Here is a 20,259-nt window from a genome sequence, read left to right on the forward strand (position 1 = left end):
TCTAGGAAACACTTCCAAGTCCTGCTGTAGATTCACACCCACAGCACTGCCTGGGGTTCCAATTCTCAGCATCTTTACCAGCATTTCATAGTATTTAGCATTTTCATTTTGCCAACCTGAGAAGCTTGAAAGAGTAGCTTATTTTTTAAAAAATTTACATTTTCTCTTGATTAATAGGGCCAATCTATTTGAATCATTCACACTCCACAGCATTCTTCAATCCTGGGGAAAATGATTTTGCCAAACATGTACCACTTCAGTTTATTCATCTCTGTATCTTTGCTGTGTTTTAAAATCTTAAAAAAAAAGAAGCGTATTTTGGGAGACCAAGCTTGACTGTTTCTGCCAGTAGAGGTCATTGTCCCTCAGTGGTTTTCCACCAATGTGGTGCTTTGTTTTGTTTTTTTGGGGAGTGCTTCCTGCCCCCTCCCCCCCTCCCCCCCACCTCCCTCTGGAATATATGGCAATGTTTGGAAATATTTTTGTATTTTCACAACGTGGGTATGCTGCTGGCCCCTAGGGGATAGAGGCCAGGGATTCTGCTAAAACCCTACAATGCAGAGGACAGCACCCAATGAACAACAAAGAATTATCTGGCCCCAAATGTTTACCGTGCCAGGGTAGAGAATCCATGGTGTAGACGAAATCCTGATATATGTACCTTTGCAAGAAAGACAAAGACACTCTGTATGATAATGAAGTTGTTTATTATTATTTTAAAAATAAGAACACCGTTTTCCTCTAGAAACTGGGAATATAGGGGAGAAGCATGCCTTCCTGCTAAGAGTGTTTCCAGGGAAAAGGCAGGAGGAGTGGGTGGGCAGGAGGAAGGCAGAGGTTTTGAAAGCAACGGTGTTTCTTCAGTGTGGACTCTGCAGGGTCAGGGGAGGTGGGTCTGGGCGCTTGGAGGGGCTGCCTGCTGGGGTGGTGAGGGCTGACTGGTGGGGTCAGTCACTCATGCAGGGGTAGAGCAGGGGTCAGCAGGGTAAAAGAACTGTGGCTGAGTCTCAGGAGGTGGTGGGGGCAGGGCTCTGGCTGAGGATTCAAGGGGGACCCCAGGCTGCAGGAGGGCCCAGGCCCTGGGGAGTGCTGATCATCAGCTCCTCAGCCGAGGCCCGGGGACTCTGCGGTGGCCTGGTGGTGCCCTGGCAGCAGGTCAGGCCCGGGGTGGGCGTCCGCTCCATCACCAGGATGCCAGGAGCAGAAGCCCCTTCTCAGAGGCCCAGGCCTGGGCACAAAGGAAGGGACCACTCCATCTTTCCACACAGGCTTGAAGGCAGATGGCCTGGCCCCTGGGCTCGGCCTCCTTCTCTTGGCGTGGGGGGCTTCAAACTGGAGAGGTCTGTGGATCCTCTTCTTTCCTTTCTTGCACGGGCTCCGAGCCCTCAGCCGGGTCTCCTTGGCACAGGAGTCCGGCTGCTCCTGGATGGGTGGACCCCTGCTGAAGCTCCCACTGCGCTCAGCAGGAGTGATTTTGATGGTCACCATGTTCCAGATGTTTAGGAGGTTCTGGGCTTTCCAAAGCCACTGCTTCATGAAACTCTCGCGGTCGCTAGAGAAATCCAACCCCAGGAAGGTGTGGAGGGGTGACTTGCCGTGAAAGCGCCTCCAGGCCTTGGGGACTATCGCCCTCTGAACTCTGGGGTGGTCCAGGTGGGGCGGCAGGGTGGGGCGGGGCCGGCGCCGGATCCAGCGCTCCCGGTGGATGGAGATGACTTGGCTCTGAATCGGGCCCAGGGGGCGGTGGGCCGGCCTGGGCCGCAGGGACCGGCACCTCCAAGCGGGGCGTGGCAGCGCGGCCTTGGCTGTGCCCAGGTATCTGCTCAGGTAGCTGCCCATGTTCGCGGTGCGGCGGGGTCGGGGACTCCGACGAGGAAACCCGGCTTCCACAAGTGCCCCAGGTGTCTGCGGACGCGGAACTCGCAGGGCTAGAGCGACCGTTGGTATCAGGGCGCGAGGGCGGCACGTGGGGTCTCACGTGAGGAACCCTCTGGACACGGGTCCGGCACGAGCCAGGCCAGGGCCCCGCGGACGTGGCGACTGCCCCGGGCGCCTGCCGCTACTGAGGACAGGGGAACCTCCAGCTCCCACTGCAGGTCCCAGGCGCTTGGCTTCTAGGCAGAGGGGCCGCGAGGGCTTCGGCTTTTGTACCTGACACTGAAAGGGAGAAAATGTAGGCATTTCGATCAGGTCCTGAAAATTACAGAAAACCGATGGAATGGCACTCTCCTTCATTACTGTATAAATGAACATAATGCACTTGGATGCTCTTTAAAAGGAAGAGGAATCTACGTTTATTAGTAAAGGGGATGTGTGCTTCCATCTTCCAGAATGGTTGCTAATGTCCCTTTTTGCAATTGTGCTCTTAAGAAAATGGTGAATGCCATTCATGATTTATGTTTTAGCCCTGACAACGTTGAGTTATGTGGACTCTCCTATAATTTTCAACCTTTATATCTTTCATACATTCATATATAATTGTCTCCAATCTGAACACTAATGTCATTTCTTTCCTGTCATATCTAATGGTAATGTATGTATACAGAGTGGTGTGGCACATTCCCAGTTGACATTTGGAAAGCAGGTAATTGCAGAAACCGTGTTTAAAGGCTGCTGGAAATTGGTGATAGCACTTCAGCTTGGCGCTCCAGTACTGGAGTGGGAGAGGAACGGCGGTGTGGCCAACACAGCAAGCATGTATTGGAGCAAGGGGTGGCAACTGATTTGTCTGGATCTGAGATGTGGAAGGCGGGATGAGACTAAAAAGAGCTTGATGAGGAAACACCAAAGGCATCTGTGGTTCAGAAAGAGGCCCAGTGTTGGGGAAGTAGGGGTGCTGTCAGCTAACAGGTGATGGAGAATGAGATCCTTAACACTCTCTACTGTGTACTTTTTGTTATTTTTTCATTTTCGTAGATTCTTATTTTGGGAATGATCCCAAGTATCTGATTTTGAAACAAAGGAAATTTCCTGTTATTTTCTTCTTAATAAAGCATTTCTTAAAATGGTAGAAATGGCTTCATTCATAGCTAAGACACTTTTTAAGATGATAATAACACCAGAGTGGATATTCTAATGGAATTAGTCATTATTTGCTTATAATGTATTTTTTTTCCACCATCATCTGCAGAATTTCCCACGTCCTACTTTGCAATGTAACCCAGCGGGTGTCATTCTGGTTTGTGGTTACAGATCCTTCAAAAAATCACACCCTTCCTGCTGTTGAGATACAGTCAGCCATAAGGTAATCATCACTAAATATGTCTTCTACTGGTATATCAGCTTGTTGATTGATTTGACTGTTTTCATAAATTTTGAAGAATTCTCTCTCTGCTTCACAGTGATTTATTTATTAATATGTGAAAGATTTAACTTTGTTAGCTTGTATTAAGGATTAGTTTGGATCAGTGTTTCTCATCCAGGGACAATTTTGCCTCCAAGGAGACATTTGGCAATGTCTGGAGACATTTTTGTTGTCACAGTTGAGATGGGGGAGGTGGGGTCTTGAATAGACAGAAGTTAGGGGTGCTGCTAAACATCCTACTATGCACAGGACAGCACCTCAGAACAAAGAATTATTCAACCCCAAATGTCAATTGTGCTGTGGCTGAGAATCCCTGGTTTAAATATTAGCTATGAATGTTCAGTGCTGTCTTCCTTCGGCAAGAACATCTTGTACGGTGCTGTTGTGTGATGATTTATCACATGGATTCTAGAGCCCAAATGCGTAGGTCTTAAATTCTGGTTTTGTTTCTTGATTACAGACAAGTTACTTCCCCTCATTTTGTTTTCCTCTTATAATCTATAAACGGGAATAGTTATGGTACCTCACTCTCAGAGTTGCTGAGAAGGTTAAATGAGTTAATAAATGTAAGGTGTTTTGAAGGACAAGTCATACCTTTGACTTTTATTTGAAAACCAATAAAAATAGTCTCATTTTTTGGGTCTCTAAGGACTTAGCTTCTTTAGTTAATGTACAGTCTTTGCCTTTAAAAGATACGTTTTAAAAAACAAGGTAAGAGCATGACTCTTATACAAATTAAAAATAAATGCCACTAAAGATTTTATTGTCTCATTAATTAATGAGGGAACCAGTAAAACCAGTTCAAAGGAGACTTCAAGGAACCATGCATCTATGGGAATCAAGGAATGGTGATGTCCATTTACAAAAAGATGCACCATTCTATCCATCAGGTAGTGATCAATCATATTCTACCAGACACAATTCACTTGATTTTCTCTGGACAAAAATCATTTACATTATGTCAGTTTTCTACCACTTACAGATCTGCAAAAATAACTCAAAGACAAATAGAAGGTATAAATTGTCCAGAAAGTTGTATTCACCAGATAATCAGTAATATTTTTTACCCATTTCAAATTTTACACAGTTTTTCCTGAGAGTTCCTCTCCGCCTCTCCTTGTGATCATAACAAACTTTCAAAAGTGAAGTGCATTCTTGACTTCAAAGAAGGATGCAGTTTGTTTTTACTTCAATCAGTGTGCACTTTATGCATGTAAACTTCCCATCCTTCAAATGATTAATGTTGGGCAAAGGTATATTGGAAGAATGAGTTCAGAAAATAAACTATTTCTGGAAAAAGAAAGAATGAAACAAAGTAACTCCCCTTACAACAGACTTACAAGTTACTGAAATGCACATTATTCTCTTTACCAAGGAGAAATATCTAGTATAAGAACTCATTTGCTCTCTGTAAAATATTAACATTTAAGATAATGAGTATGTAATTAATGACAAAGGTTTTTGTGTGAACAATAATCCATTTCCCTTACCGAAGCAAAGGCCTTGAGGATCTCTATAGTGGGAAATGATTTAATCTGCTTTAACAAGAAGGTTTGAACTACATTGTTCCTGTGCTTTTGCCACTAAAAAATATTGTTAAGACCCACCACTTAGGGAATAAGAATTAAGAACATTGTATTTCACATGGAAAGGAATTTTATTTAAGCCCTCCCCCATGATCTGGGAGGGCTACAAGGAAATGAAGGCACTGCGGTGAAAGCAGGCTTCCATTAATGTGAGGGAGAAGAGTGAGTGTTGGGGGTAGAGGCGGAGGATATAGGTGAATATGTCCACAACAAAATGTCTCTGTCAAAGGTCCTAGCAGCAGAAGCTACTTAGGGGGGTGAGGATGGCTGAGAGAATGAGAATTTATGTTAGGGATAGGTCTCATCAGTACTGTATGAAAATAAAGGGAACGATACCAAGAAAGAAGGATAGCATGAAAAGCAAGGGGACAGCATCTAGAGGACAGGTAATAGGAAATTTCAAGGCTGAAGAATCTGCGGAGTTGGGCAAAATAATGCTAGTTCCACTTAATATTTGCATAACCCTTTCTGCTTCATAAAGTGTGTTCCTGCACATCTGTGGCATTTAATGTCAGCGCCAATCACTTTTGAGTAATTATTTTTTTTAAGATTTTATTTATTTATTTGAGTGAAAGAGAAAGAGGTGAGGGACAGAGGGAGAAGCAGACTCCCTGCTGAGCAGGGAGCCCTACGTGGGGCTTAATCCCAGGAATCCGGGATCATGACCTGAGCTGAAGGCACACGCTTTACTGACTAAGCCACCCAGGCGCCCCTGAGTGATTATTATTATCCCTGGTTTATAAATGAGGGAATTGAGACTCAGGGAGACTAATTGATTTGCTGAGGCCACCACACTAGAAAAATGAAGAGTGAGGACTTGAACCCAGGCATCTGCCATCACATCCAGTGGTGTTTTTTCCTCTCCCCCAGAGTGTCCACACCTATGGGGTTACTTGAGGGAATGACCCACCAGTTCTAAGATGTCTGTTTTAGCTCTGTTGTGAGGGCCTGGCCTTATCAGGCCAATCTTGGCTGGAAGATATCCATGTTGTTGACACCTATGGGGGATTTCAGTGGTGGTTGGAGATTTAGTCTGTACTGATCTAGAACTTCTAATCAGCCAGAGAGGCAAAAGAACAGCAAAGTGTTCACTAACCAGGTAGATAGAATGAGAATACAGAGCAACATCTCATTTTACTCTGAGCTATACCTTGGTAGTGGGGTTCATTATTTTGTAGAGAGGTTTGTGTTCCCAGATTATCAATGATAGGTTATGGAAAAAGGAAACTTTCCATAGTTTGACAATAGCCAAACTATGGAAAGAGCCCAGATGTCCGTGGATAAAGAAGATGTGTGCACATGTGCACGTGCGCGCGCGCGCGCACACACACACACACACACACACACACACACACACACGCACTGGAATATTACTCAGCCATCAAAAAGAATGAAATCTTGCCATTCGCAATGACATGGATGGAACTGGAGGGTATTATGATAAAAAATTACATTGGAATTATCCCCTGCTATAGATTATCTGGCTGGGATTCTTTTTCACATTCGTGAATAATCATGCCTCACTGATTTTTATTTGCTAAAGGAGGTCTCTCCTGATAGCCTAGTGCTGATCTGCAGAGATTCTCAAGCCGTTACTGTCAGGTTCAAGACCTACACTGTCCAGGATGGTAGTCAGCCCCCATATGTGACTATTGAGCACTTGAAATATAGCTAGTCCAAGATTAGATACACCCTAAGTGTAAAGTACACATCAAATTTCAAAGATTGAGTACAAAATAAAATGTGAACCAACTCAATATTGATTACATTGAAATTATATTTTTCTGGATATATTGGGCAAAAAAATTATTAAAATAGTTTTGGGGTACCTGGCTGGCTTGGTCAGTAGACCATGTGACTCTTGATCTTAGGGCCGTGAGTTCAAGCCCCATGTTGGATGTGGAGCCTACTTAAAAAAATTAAAATAATTCCACCTGTTTCTTTTTACTTTTTCTTAAAATGCACCTCCTAGAGAATTTGAAGTCATACATGAAGCTCACATTATATATGTATTTTCCATTGCTGCTCTAGAGGCAGATGAAGTCAGCTTGTCTAGTGTGAATTCAGTCAAGGCCATACAATATCCCCAAGAAATCTCCTCATCTAGTTTGCAAATTCCAGTTAGAAATTCACTTAATTTCGGGCGCCTGGGTGGCTCAGTTGGTTAAGCGACTGCCTTCGGCTCAGGTCATGATCCTGGAGTCCCGGGATCGAGTCCCACATCAGGCTCCCTGCTCGGCGAGGAGCCTGCTTCTCTCTCTGACCCTCCCCCCTCTCATGTACTCTCTCTCATTCTCGCTCTCTCAAATAAATAAATAAAATCTTTAAAAAAAAAAAAAAAAAAAGAAATTCACTTAATTTCTTTTCAGTCAAGTAAGTCTTCACTATCAACCCCTCCCTAATTGCTGCCACCACCAAAAATGCAGATTTTCCCTGGGGAAGAGTAACTCATTTACCTGGATATTTTTCTAGAGTTTTGGACTTCTCAAACGCCAGTGACTTTAGTTGTACAAAACTTGTAGTTTCCTGAACAAATCTACTATACCCTTGTCTCCAATCCTGTGCTCACTATACACTTTGGTCTCAAGAATTCCTAAACAAGAATTCAAAAGCTCAAAAGTTGCTTTCTCAGGAAAGCAGTCCTGACTTCTTGCTATGATGTTCTTGGCCATCCCCCGTCTCCCATCGTGGTCATACTTAAGCTCTGTCATGGAACATCTTGCACTGTGCTGGGATTGTGGAGGGACTGAAGTGCCATCCTTCTAGACTGCACTAGACTATAAGCGCTTTGGTAGTTTCATTTCACTTCGTATCTCTAGCACTTAGCATCATATCTGGTACTTGGTAAGTTTTCAGCAAAGGTTTGTTGAATTAATGAAAAAAAATCAATTTGTTGGATTTGCAGCTGCTCCTGGCTTCATGTTTTCTTTTTTATTCCCAGTTTTCTTGTCTTCTTATGTTTCTCACCCACACAATTTTCCCTCTTCTGGCTGTTGGTATTTGTGTAAGCCACCTTAAAAAGAGTTGTGTCATCTTAATCTAGATGCTACTTTTCTGGAAATAAAACATGGTGGACAGAGCTTGAAGCTCAGGAGTTCTGGTTACTTCTAGGACATTCCCAGCTATGGAGGGCAGTAGGCGAGCCTTTCAGTAGCAGCCAGCACTGCCTCGAAAAGGGTACCAAAGCATGATTGCCCCCGTCAAACTGTCTAGTCAAACTGAGGTCTCTTGCTACAGGGATGCTCTGTTTCTAGAGATAATTGTAATCATGGAGAGATAGGTCTGTACCTTCTGTTTCTAATTTTTTTTTCTCTCTTGTTTGTTTTTAATCATCATACTGTAGAATGAATAGGAACCGGATCAACAATGCCTTCTTTTTGAATGACCAGACCCTGGAATTTTTAAAAATTCCTTCCACTCTTGCACCACCAACTGACCCATCTGTACCCATCTGGATTATTATATTCAGTGTGATATTTTGCATCGTCATAGTGGCAGTCCTGCTCTTGATTTTATCAGGAATCCGGCAACGTAGAAGGTAAGATACAGAGTGATTTAGGGAGGATTTTCCTATTTCCTCATGACTTGGAAAAATAAGGAGAGGATTTTCCCCAAGCTGAAGATAATGCCTTAAATCTGAAACTTTGAAAATATTGGTGATTATCGGAATATCACTTAGGCTCTTGTGTTTAGAGACTTTTTAGAGTCCAGTGTCCCTTACTAACTCTGACTCCTTCCATTACTATCTTTTTCCTTATTCTACACCATATGAATATTTCATATCAAGAATTGATTTTAATATTTGTATTATGCTTTTGTAAGTTGGATATACAAAGCTAAGCAGACTTTTTGGGTAGGCAGAGTTAATTTTTAATAGTCCTCTACCTCCAAATGCTAGCAGTTCCACAGTTTTTTCCATGCATCCTCAGCTTGGCTTGCTTTTTCTTGGCCCAGTGCCTATAGCCGCCATCTTGTCCCAGATACTCTTGTGCTTCTATACTTCCCTCCTTTCAACAACTGCTTGTCCCTCTGGTGCCTATAGTATTATATGGAACCATGTTCCTCAAAGTGAACTTTGAATCAACACCTTGCATCAGAATCACCCAGAACACTTGCTTAACATGTAGGTTCCTTTGCCCTACTGCAGACTTTCTAAATAAAATCTGTGATGGGGATGCATTTTAATGAATATCCAGGTTATTCTAATTAACTTAGTTTGAGAGCTTCCAACTTAGAGATTCCTACTACCAGAGTTCCTTTACCTGGATTCTGGGGCACCTACAAACTTTGCTGTCTAAATTATTGCAATTCTTCAAGGGAGAATTTCAGACCAATGGGAAAGTTACTAAGGTAGTGGGACAGGAGGAGAGGAGGATAGGATTTCTCAGCATGATGAAAGGAGAAAATAATTTTTTTTTTTTAAAGATTTTATTTATTTATTTGAGACAGAGAGAATGAGAGAGACAGAGAGCACATGAGAGGGGGGAGGGTCCGAGGGAGAAGCAGGCTCCCCGCCGAGCAGGGAGCCCGATGCGGGACTCGATCCAGGGACTCCAGGATCATGACCTGAGCCGAAGGCAGTCGCTTAACCAACTGAGCCACCCAGGCGCCCAGGAGAAAATAATTTTATCAGTACCTCTGATCCAGAGGGGAAGTAGAGAGAGTCCTTACTCTTCACTAGACAATTTGATTCTTCTAAAAACCTCATCTGATACCAAGGAAGAAGAATTCTGGTAAGTGGGAATCACAGGGACATGCATTGGTTTTCAAAAGGGTCGATGCCCACACAGACATGTGGGATGAGTTTGGCCAAGTGTGGGTCCAACTAAATGTTTCTCTGGAGGTTTACTACTTTCCACATGTCTCACTCTAGTTACTAGCAGAAGGGAATCATTTCAAATGTTGGCCTTTATAACTTTTTTTCACAAATGATAAGTGAAATGCTCTGGAATAAATGAGATTTATGTCTAGTCCCCAACTTAAACTCAAAGATTAAAATCAAGTTGTACTTGCTTGATTTTCTTCATCTTGGCATGACATGCAATGCAGAGAGCCTTGGTACAAGTTGTCAGTTTGTTTTGTTTTCAGTTTTTTTAATATTAAGGAAGATTCCCTTGCAATATTTGACTACTTATGTTTAATATTTTTAAGTTCTGTATTAATCCTAGAATTCTGTGATTCTATGATTTCTAACTATCATAGCCTCTGTGAATTCACTTCATCTCCTTGGTTCCCAGTTTTCTCACTAGCACAGTATACTGTAGGAGTTAGAAGGATGGACGGTGAGACATACTGCTTAGATTCAAAGTATTTGTATCCTGGATTCTGCTCTTGTATGTAACCCATTAACTATGTGCATATCAGGAAGCACAGGCAATGAGTCAGGGAACCCAAGCTCAGAAGAATATGGTTTGTGGTGCTAGTGTCGAATTGGTTAAATCTTTCTTTCTTGCCTGTGCAGAGATAACTTTGCTAGAGTGACAGTGAGGTATACCAGAAATAATGAACTTGGTGGGATAAAAAGAGTTAATGCTGTGGCGTGCTTAGAGTGGTTCCTGGCCCATGGTGAGCGCTCAATAAGTGTTAGCTGTTACTGTTATTTTATTATCCTGCCATTTGCTGGTCTTCCAGCTTGTGCTATCTCTTTCCTGCTGAGCAGGTTCTGCGGTAATATAATAACTGGGTGTGTAGCATCATAATCTGTTGCCCAGGAGAAATGAGGCTGTTGTCACAACCTTGCCTTCGCAAATTTATTTTGTGTTCAGACTAGGGAAACAGACAGACAAATCTCTTGCATAAACCTGGAGAGCATCACTAATTGGCAAATAGAGTCAGGACAGTTATGACAACCTTCTGAAGATAAATTGATTTGTTGTGTTTTAAGTTAGATACAATCTGTGGTGGGCTTCTCTTGAGCAAAGTATTGCTTCGAAGGTGTGGAGAGGGTGCAGTCTGGAGTGGGGAGAGCCCTGGTAATGGTGATGAAAGCCCTTTCTAATCATGGAAAAGGCAGGAGTTGCCCCCAATGCCTTTAGTCCTGAGGAAGACAAAGACTTGCTCAACAATTCAATCCATACATTAGATATTAACAAACATAGTTTGCATTATACAAAATCTTACATTTAGAAGGCCAGGAGAGACTGCAGGGTCATCTCAGTTACCATTTTGCTTCTGTGGAGAAGAGTGCCACTGTCATCTACGACATATGCATATTTAAACTTACTGTTGAGGAAATTTCTCAAGGAAAGCCTTAACAATTCTTTTACCTGTTTCAGTAACAGCATTACATTGATTATTCATAGCTGCTGGCTGTAAAGTATACAGTCATTGGGGGCCAAGCTAGTGAACTCAAACACTAGCTGTACCCTTTAGTCAAATGACCTTGGTCAAGTCATCCAATTTCCATGGGACTGTTTCTCCATCTGTAGGAAGAAGATAATATCTCACAGGGCTTCCATGAAGATTGGATGAGATAAATGTGTATAAAGTACCTAGCATGCACTAAATAAACAGTATTATTATCCAAGATCAGCTTAACCCATTTCTGTAAGAGATACTGAAAAGAGATCTCGTTTTCATCCAGAAATTGTCATGATACTATAAAAAATTTTCCAGTTCAATGGCTCATTGTTTGGGATTTTATTAGTTAACAAACACATATGTTAAAAAGCAAATGATCTTATCAGGGTTACTGTTTACTATAATAGTGGTGAACTGGTTAACCAGCTTTGTAAAAAAAAAAAAATCCCGATTTGTAGCATTTGTTGATTTCCTATCAGGTATGAAATTTCTGAATATTTAACAATCACCTGTCGCAATCCTATACCAGCCAGCTTTAGCACACCATTACAAATGCCACCTCCTTGTGAAATAATTTGAGGAAGTTGCTTTGCTATTACCATCTAGTTGAGAATAGCAGTTTGTGGAAATGAGAGACTTGTTGAAGGAAAAAAAGCTTCAAAATGATTTTTTTTTTTTTACTTTTGGGAAACAATTAGGCAGCTGGGTAGTTGGGCAGGTACCCAAGATGAAATGCATGTACTCCACAATGATGTCTGTACTAGATCTGTGTCTAGTGCTGGCCCACAAGTAGATGTTTTAGTTCTCTGTTCAGCTTTATGATGATGATAATGATGACGATAGCAATGGTTGTGATGGCCATGGTGATGTGACAATGACAACGGTGATGCAGTTGGTGTGATGTGTGTTTTAGTAGACAAAGCACTGGATTGATACTCTTGGTTTTGGGTTCCAGTCTCAGGCTCTGGTGCTTATTATCTGGGTGATCTTGAGCCGGTCACATATGGAAAATGAGGATAATATTTTCTTAAATAATTATGATGATGGGGGCGCCTGGGTGGCTCAGTCGTTAAGCATCTGCCTTCGGCTCAGGTCATGATCCCAGGGTCCTGGGATCGAGCTCCGCATCGGGCTCCCTGCTCCGCGGGAAGCCTGCTTCTCCCTCTCCCACTCCCCCTGCTTGTGTTCCCTCTCTCGCTGTGTCTCTCTCTGTCAAATAAATAAATAAAATCTTTAAAAAAAATAGTTATGATGATGAGAAGACAAAGTTAGAGAATACACACAAGTGCTTTATACACTGGAAAGTGCTCTAAATTAATCTCTCCAGAAGCCAAGGCCCAAAGAGGTAAAAAATACCTTATTCCTTTATTGACCATCCATTCTGTGATGGGAGCTCTAGTATTTATCAGGGAAGATACATACACAGATAACGTGGATGGTCCCTGCCTACAAGGAGATTATAGTCTTGCACTTGGTAACAAAGCCAGGTTAAGGACTCAGGACATAGAATCCTAGCTAATGCTCACAGTTGAGCAGAGTCATTAGTAAATTCACTTGGTTTATTTCTGGTTATAATTCTATTCTCATAAGGTCAGTAGTAAGCAGAAATACATTTAGATTTCTACAAATACTGCTTTTCAAACAAGGGGATGGGGCTCAGCCAACATTTTCATATACTGAAATTTCACATTCTTACAAAGTTTTAATTAAGTCTCAAAAATAGATGTGTAAATAAAATCAGAAATGTTAGAGCTAATTGTTTTCCTTTGCTGTTCTTAAATGTACATACTCAATAGGAATCAAATATGTGTTTTGAGTGAAGCCTGGGGAGATTAAGTAGAGTTCTAGGTCCACTGGTTTCACCAATCTTGTTCCATTCTCAAAGATAAGCTGCTCTACATAGTTGAGTCTTAGCTCCTTCATTTGAAAAACAGGGATAATAAGGGGCACCTGGGTGGCTCAGTTGCTTAAGCGTCTGCCTTCGGCTTAGGTCATGATCTCAGGGTCTTGGGATCAAGCCTCCCGGGCTCTCTGCTCAGTCGGGAGTCTGCTTCTCCCTCTCACTCTCCCTCTGTGCTCTCTCTCTCAAATAAATAAATAAAGTCTTTTAAAAAAAGAAAGAAAAGCAGGGATAATAATAAAATCTTTATAATATTGCAATAGGAATTAAATGAGATGATTAAATGAGATAAATAGGAACTAAATGAGAAAAAAAGCACTTAGTCTGGTTTCTGTCATGTAGTAGTTACTAATTATCATCATCATTATTATTATTTTTAAAGATTTTATTTATTTATTTGACAGAGAGAGACACAGCTAGAGAGGGAACACAAGCAGGGGGAGTGGGAGAGGGAGAAGCAGGCTTCCCGCGGAGCAGGGAGCCTGATGCGGGGCTCGAACCCAGGACCCTGAGATCATGACCTGAGCCGAAGGCAGACGCTTAATGACTGAGCCACCCAGGCGCCCCACTAATTACTATTATTATCACTACCACACAGCAGACATAAAGCAACCTGCCTATAGTCACATGGTCAGAAAGTTAGTCGTAACTGTATTTAAAACCAGATAGGCTGGATCCTAAAGCCCATCAATCTGACTGGACTGCAATGCCCACTGAAATCATTCCAGTAACACTGACATTTTCCCCAGGAATCATCCATACTGATTATGAGGATAGTTCTCATTCCCCAATAATTAATTCTGTTCTGTTTCAAAATCATATTTGTCTATCCTTTGTTGTTTTTCTGGCTATTCTTGGGCCTTGGCTCTTCAGCCCTATCTAGTTTGAAGGGAGACAGAAATATTCTTTGTGCTTTCAGCCACCACTACTTTATCTTTTTTTTTTTTGAAAGATTTTATTTGTTTATTTGACAGAGACACAGCGAGAAAGGGAACACAAGCAGAGGGAGTGGGAGGGGGGAAGCAGGCTTCCCTCTGAGCAGGGAGCCTGATGGGGGCTCGATCCCAGGACCCTGGGATCATGACCTGAGCTGAAGGCAGATGCTTAATGACTGAGCCACCCAGGTGCCTCTTATCTTTCTTTTAAAAAGATTTTATTTATTTATTTATTTATTTATTTATTTATTTATTTATTTATTTATTTATTTATTTATTTATTTGCGTGAGTGAGAGCATGAGCGGGGGGAGCAGCAGAGAGAGAGGGAGAAGCAGGCTCCCTGAGCAGGGAGCCCGACTCGGAGCTCAATCCCAGGAACCCCGGGACCACAACCTGAGCAGAAGGCAGACGCCTAACCACCTGAACCACCCAGGCGCCCCACCACTACTTTATCTTGAGCAAACCCTGCTCCTCAACACCCCTTAGCTCTGAGGGTAACCTGATCTTTTTTTTGGTCCCCTCTTTTGCCGCTCTTCTCTCTGGACTTATGAGAAGTATGTACTCTCAAGGTTTTTAAGAACTAGTTTCAGGTATTTTAGTTACTTTTTTAAAAAAATCTTCTTCCTAAACCACCGGACATTGCAAGAACAGAGGAAGTCATTAACACTCAATTTTATTTTTCAGGAAAAAGAATTCATGTTTTAAGCAGAACATCAAATCAGAATGATCCAGAAAGATAGTTAAGTTTTATTATTGTTAGTAAGAGCAGTGCAGAGGTAGTGAATCAGTTTATTACAGTACACACTATGAAATGTGACCAAGTGCCGTATTACTGTTAGATAACCTTTGAGCCGCTTATTGTGTCCAGCCAGCACGTTACTGACACTGCAGTTTGTGGAACCCGGCAATGCCAAGACTCTGAACAACTGGATCTAAGGTCACAAAAGCACAATATGTGCCTAATTTGGCACTGGCACAGCTCCATTAGATGCATTTCCACAGCCATTTTGCTCAGAATCTTTTTGGTTGAGAAATCCTTCTTCTAAAGAAGACAAACTTGTCCCCGTCTGTTTGCATCTTTCTTTTTAGTTCTTCCCCATTCCTTTGTGAGACCTAATGGATTAGTTCTCCTTTATGGTTGGGAGGGGAAAGTGAGATTCCTTGCAGTGATCTGCATGTGTCCAGCTCCCTGTGATTTTTCATCTAACTTGGTAAAAACACTTTTTTTTAAAAGATTTTATTTATTTATTTGACAGAGAGAGATAGCGAGAGCAGGAACACAGGCAGGGGGAATGGGAGAGGGAGAAGCAGGCTTCCCGCAGAGCAGGGAGCCCGATGTGGGGCTCGATCCCAGGACCCTGGGATCATGACCTGAGCCGAAGGCAGACGCTTAACGACTGAGCCACCCAGGTGCCCTGGTAAAAACACTTTTTTAACTGAAGGAGCTGGTGTCTATTTCTAAGACTCCCATTGCATTACCACCTGCTTTAGAATGCTCCCTCCACTAAGATTTTTGTAATATGAGTTTCATACTTATATACACAATATATATATTTTAGAGTAAGATTTGACTGTTTAAAATCTGTTTATTGTTGTGGAGAATTCTTATTCACTCCAAGCCCAGTGAGGAGTGAGTGTGGGGGAATTTGCACGAACTACACATTTTTTGATGATAATTTATAAATATCCATTTGTTACTACTGGGGCTTCATCCCTACTGAAACATCACTGCTCTTTTTTATAATCCATAAAAATGGGGAGGGAGGATGAGTGAAATTTGGAGTTTTCCCCTTTTATTAAGTCCTTTCTTTTCACTTTAAGACAAGGACTGTCTGTTTGAACACATAGTAGTAACTCAAAACATAGTTATTCAATGAATGTTGGGTACCATGAATGGAAATGATATGATTGATGGTTATAGAATGTCAACTGCTTTTGCCTTTTGGAGGACATGGAAAGTAACAATACTCCCGTCCACAAGAGAGGGGGCAAAGTATTCTGGTCCTCTGGTAGGTGATTTCACCTGGCTGTCGGACCTCCTCATCACATGAAACTTTGTGCTCACCCCAACCTGCCCTAATTGCTGATGGCTGAAGCTTAGAATGGCCAGTACAGTGTCTTTACCCTGAGGATGGAAAAACACAGCAGCTTATCCATTCCTAGGTCTCTGGGACTAGGACCCCCCCAACTTCTAACCTAGCATTAGGCCTGTAGTGATAAATTGTGACACCTGACAGTGGTATATCTAATAGCAAAATATTTTCAAGTGATGACAGTGGAATCTACAGTATTGGAATGATACTTTACCTTTCTTTATGAACCTCAGCTGTTTGGAATTATCTAATAAACCATCAGCTAAGCCTGGCAAAATCTATACTAACTCCTAATTCCTAAGGTAGGAAAACAAATATTTTCCTCCATTCATTTGGAAAAGCAAGAATACAAGAGATACAAGAAATATTATGTGTGTATATATTCTCCCTTCTCTTCCCTCCCTTCTCTTTTCTTTTCTTTCTTTCTCTTTCTGTGGTGGATCCTATTCAAGATCTACCTTGGGCTACTGTCTGAGTAACTTTGCCTGCAGCATTAGTCCATCCATCCATTAATTTATCATCCAGCCAACCAGCCATTGATCTACATTTATTGATCCATCCGTCTGTCTAACTAGCTAGCCAACTATCTGTGTCCATCCATGTCTGTCCATCCAACTCTAAGCACATCACTTGAGTGCCTACTCTGTGCTGAGTCCAGATCAGCTGTTTTATAAAATATTTTAAAATTTATATGGGTGTATTGCCCACCAAAAAAAATATTTTAAAATTTGGACTTGTCTGATTACTTCCTCCTGAGAGATTCAGGTAAAAAAAAAAAAATTGGTGATGAGGCGGGGTAGGAACACAGAACACAGAATTTTATAGATAAAATCTCAGTGCATCATATCTGGAGGCACTTGTCAATTTGTCTCATTTTTGGTGATGTTCACCAGATTTCTTCCTTGACAAAATACAAATATCTCTATAATCAGTACATTGCTTGTGGGGGTGATAGACTGAGACTGTGTGAATACTCTGTTCCCAAATCATCTCTTACTCAATGGTTGGGTATCCATTGATGAGCCCCATCCATGTAGATTTCTTATCTTGTAGCAACTTTTCACCTCATTAGCTCTTTATGAGCTTTGTGGTTTATTTGAAGTATGGAATGCCATCAATTATTTCACCATTCTAAGTTTCCTCTTCCCTCTCTTGCCCTCCATGTTTGTACAGAAGACCAGGCTTTCTTCTTCTAGACCCCAATCATTCTTTTTGTGTGCATTTAGGAAGAGCAAAGGACCATCTGAAGTGGATGACACTGAAGATAAGTGTGAAAACATGATCACAATTGAGAATGGCATCCCCTGCGATCCTCTGGACATGAAGGGGGGGCACATTAACGATGCCTTCATGACAGAGGATGAGCGGCTTACCCCTCTCTGAAGGGCTGCTGTTTTGCTTCCCCAAGAAACTCAACACTTGTTTCTGTGCAACTGCTGAGCATTATAAATTATCAAGGGCAGATCATCTATTTTGTTTCACCACTCTTCTTTTCTAAGAAATTTTGCATGTGCATGAAAGTAAAAGGCCGTCATTTATACCCATGAAGACCACTGGAATCGTAAGCTGTTGACTACTCAAAATATTCTAAAATATTTCTCTGACAACACAATGTGTAAATGTAGTCATGTGGTGTCTTTAGTTATTGGTTTAAAAGTGCATTAGTGTTAAGCATTTCCGGAAATATATATTTTTTCACACTTTGAAGACCTATGGAGAGATATTTTTCCAGTGGAGAATATGCATAATATGGTGTAAAAATCTTTGAAAATGGATCCTTTTTGAATATTGTTTATATCACTCTGTATATGACTAAGGAAGAATAAAATACAATGTTTGTAATGGGATATGAATGATGAAAGTGGGAGTGTCAATACACAAGGTGGAATTTGATCCTGTTATCATACCAATACTTAACTTATTCTCTATCATTCTCTAATAAGGCAGCCCTATTGGTTGACTATTTCTGCAATTTGTAAAAGTACAATCTCCGTGAATTTAATAAAAGTGCTAATCATCTCTTTTTAATTATGTGACTGATTGTGGTCTGAGATTTATTTTCATACTGTGGAAATTAGTAAGCCTAATTTTTACTAGTTATGTGTAATCTGTTCTACAACCCTAGAAATGAATTATTTTTGTTGTGTGTATCCTTGCTTGAAGACATCTTATAGTTTGTAGACTTCATTTTATTTCCAGATAGGCCATGACTATTTCTAATCTCTAATAATAAATTATTATACATTTATGAATAGAAAGAAAATTTGCTGCTCAGTCTCCTACTGCTATCACCCATAGTTGATGTTACAGCAACAGTTTCTAACTCCCTTTACTGCCCCAGTGTTGCTCCCCAGATACAGACTCCAAGATGGGTAGTTGCAGGCAGAAGGTTTATTGGGGAGTGCTCTCAGGAGATACACCTGTAAGAAGTGAGGAAGGTAGGTGTGGCAAATAGACTCTAAGATGTCTGCTATTTCCTAATGTTCATGCCTTTATGTAACCCCTCTCCTTGAGTGAGGATGGGACCTCTGACTTGCTTCTGCATGGACTACAGCAAAGATGAAGAGATGTTACTCCTGCAATTACTTTATATTATGTCTGAGTCTGTCTTGCTAGCAGACTTGTTCTAGAGACTCTCCTTGCTGGCTTGATTAAGTAAATGGCCATGTTTGGAAAGCCTACATGAAAGAGACTGTGAGCAGACTTTAGGAATTATTGGTGGCCTCTCAGCACTGAAGACAGCTTCTGCCAACAGCCAGCCAGAAGCTGAGGTCCTCAGTCCTTCAGCCACAAGAAAATGAAATCTGTCAACAACTAAAGTGAGCTCGGAAGTGGATTTTTCCCCAAACTGTCTCCAGATGAGAATGCCGTCTGGTCAACACTTTGATTGCAGCCTGAGCAGAGGACCCAGTTAAGATGTGCCCAGACTCCTGACCCAGGGACACTGTGAGATGATAAATGTGTGCTTTTTTTAAGCCACTGAGTTTGCAATAAGGTGTTATGCTGCAATAGGAAACTAATAAGTGTAGGATTAGGCAGAGGGAGAAGTGACCAGCAACATGATTACAACAGAGGCTTTAGCCAATCCTTCCAGAAGCCTAGGAGCTGAGGTTGTCCCTGGTTGAGATAAGGTACCTGGGCCTTTGTATCTCCACATTAGCCAGTCATGGCCATGGGTGCTCTCTGGGGGAGGGTCTGCTCTTGAGAAAGGTAGTTCCCTGTGGCTGGGGGCAACTCCCATCGAATGTATCAGCTGTGAGCCTTCAAAAGCCAGTGTTTCCAGAAGCTGGGGATAGGTACATGGATCTTGAAGAGGGGGCCCGGTGGACCCCCAGAATATCCACCATACCCTCTCCAGCCCATTGGCTGTAATGTAGCTTGAATGAATATCCAAAATGTAAACTTGATCCTGTTGGTTCCTAACATAGATGCTTTTTAAAAAAAAAAAACTTTATTTATTTATTTGACAGAGAGAGAGAGAGCACAAGCTGGGGGAGCTGCAGGCAGAGGGAGATGCAGGCTCCCCGCAGAGCAGGGGGAGCCTGATGTGGGGCTCGATCCCAGGACCCCAGGATCCTGACCTGAGCCGAAGGCAGTCGCTTAACCAACTGAGCCACCCAGGCGCCCATAACATAGATGCTTTTAAATGGCTTTTTATTATCTTTAGGATAAAGCCAGACTTTTAAAACATAGGCAGGACCTGCTGCAGTCTTACCTCCACCTTCCTCTCTAATCTCGCACCCTGCTCCTCTTTATCTCTCTCTCTCTTTCATCTAGTCATAACAGATCTCTCACTTCCAGGCCTTTGAACAAGCTGTTCTCTCTACACGGTTCCCTGTCTCTCAGCCACTCTTTCAGCTTGTCCTTAGCCTTTCTTTCACTTAAACATCTTGCCCCTCCTGGAGGTCTTTGCTGGACCTCCCAGTTATGTGTTCCTAGACTGCCCCGATAATTATACTCATCTTGCTGTACCACAGTTACGTTATATTTAAATGTGTTTTTATGGAGGAAGGAGACCATACAGCCAAGAGTACCCTAAGGGCCTACAAAAATCTGAATACACTGTCTCCTTGAACATTCTCATAACCTATTTCACTTTCCCCCACCTCTAACCAGATAGAATTAACCACTAATTTGTAA

At 42.0% G+C, this 20,259-nt stretch overlaps 2 protein-coding genes across 2 annotated transcripts; one reads left to right on the top strand and one right to left on the bottom strand.

Annotated features, from left to right (window-relative positions):
• Positions 1-1,104: 1,104 nt before the first annotated feature.
• Positions 1,105-2,137, bottom strand: LOC110572661 (POM121-like protein 2). The gene has a single exon (XM_044911631.1). The coding sequence runs from the start codon at positions 1,837-1,839 to the stop codon at positions 1,105-1,107; it is 735 nt and encodes a 244-aa protein (XP_044767566.1). The 5' UTR covers positions 1,840-2,137.
• A 964-nt stretch (positions 2,138-3,101) lies between these two features.
• Positions 3,102-17,789, top strand: CLTRN (collectrin, amino acid transport regulator). Its single transcript, XM_021680822.2, has 3 exons — positions 3,102-3,244; positions 8,234-8,428; positions 17,346-17,789. Exons 1-3 carry the CDS (start codon positions 3,102-3,104, stop codon positions 17,500-17,502), a joined length of 495 nt encoding a protein of 164 aa, XP_021536497.2. The 3' UTR covers positions 17,503-17,789.
• The last annotated feature ends 2,470 nt before the right edge of the window (positions 17,790-20,259 follow it).

The sequence above is a fragment of the Neomonachus schauinslandi genome, chromosome X (assembly GCF_002201575.2).
Source record: "Neomonachus schauinslandi chromosome X, ASM220157v2, whole genome shotgun sequence".
In the NCBI taxonomy this organism is placed as follows: Eukaryota; Metazoa; Chordata; class Mammalia; order Carnivora; family Phocidae; genus Neomonachus; species Neomonachus schauinslandi.

Coding starts and splice junctions, on each gene's coding strand:
- LOC110572661 (XM_044911631.1), bottom strand. CDS start 1,839: ATGGGCAGCTACCTGAGCAGATACCTGGGCACAGCCAAGGCCGCGCTG.
- CLTRN (XM_021680822.2), top strand. CDS start 3,102: ATGTATTTTTTTTCCACCATCATCTGCAGAATTTCCCACGTCCTACTT. Junction 3,245..8,233: donor GAGATACAGTCAGCCATAAG/GTAATCATCACT, acceptor ATCATACTGTAG/AATGAATAGGAACCGGATCA. Junction 8,429..17,345: donor GGAATCCGGCAACGTAGAAG/GTAAGATACAGA, acceptor GTGTGCATTTAG/GAAGAGCAAAGGACCATCTG.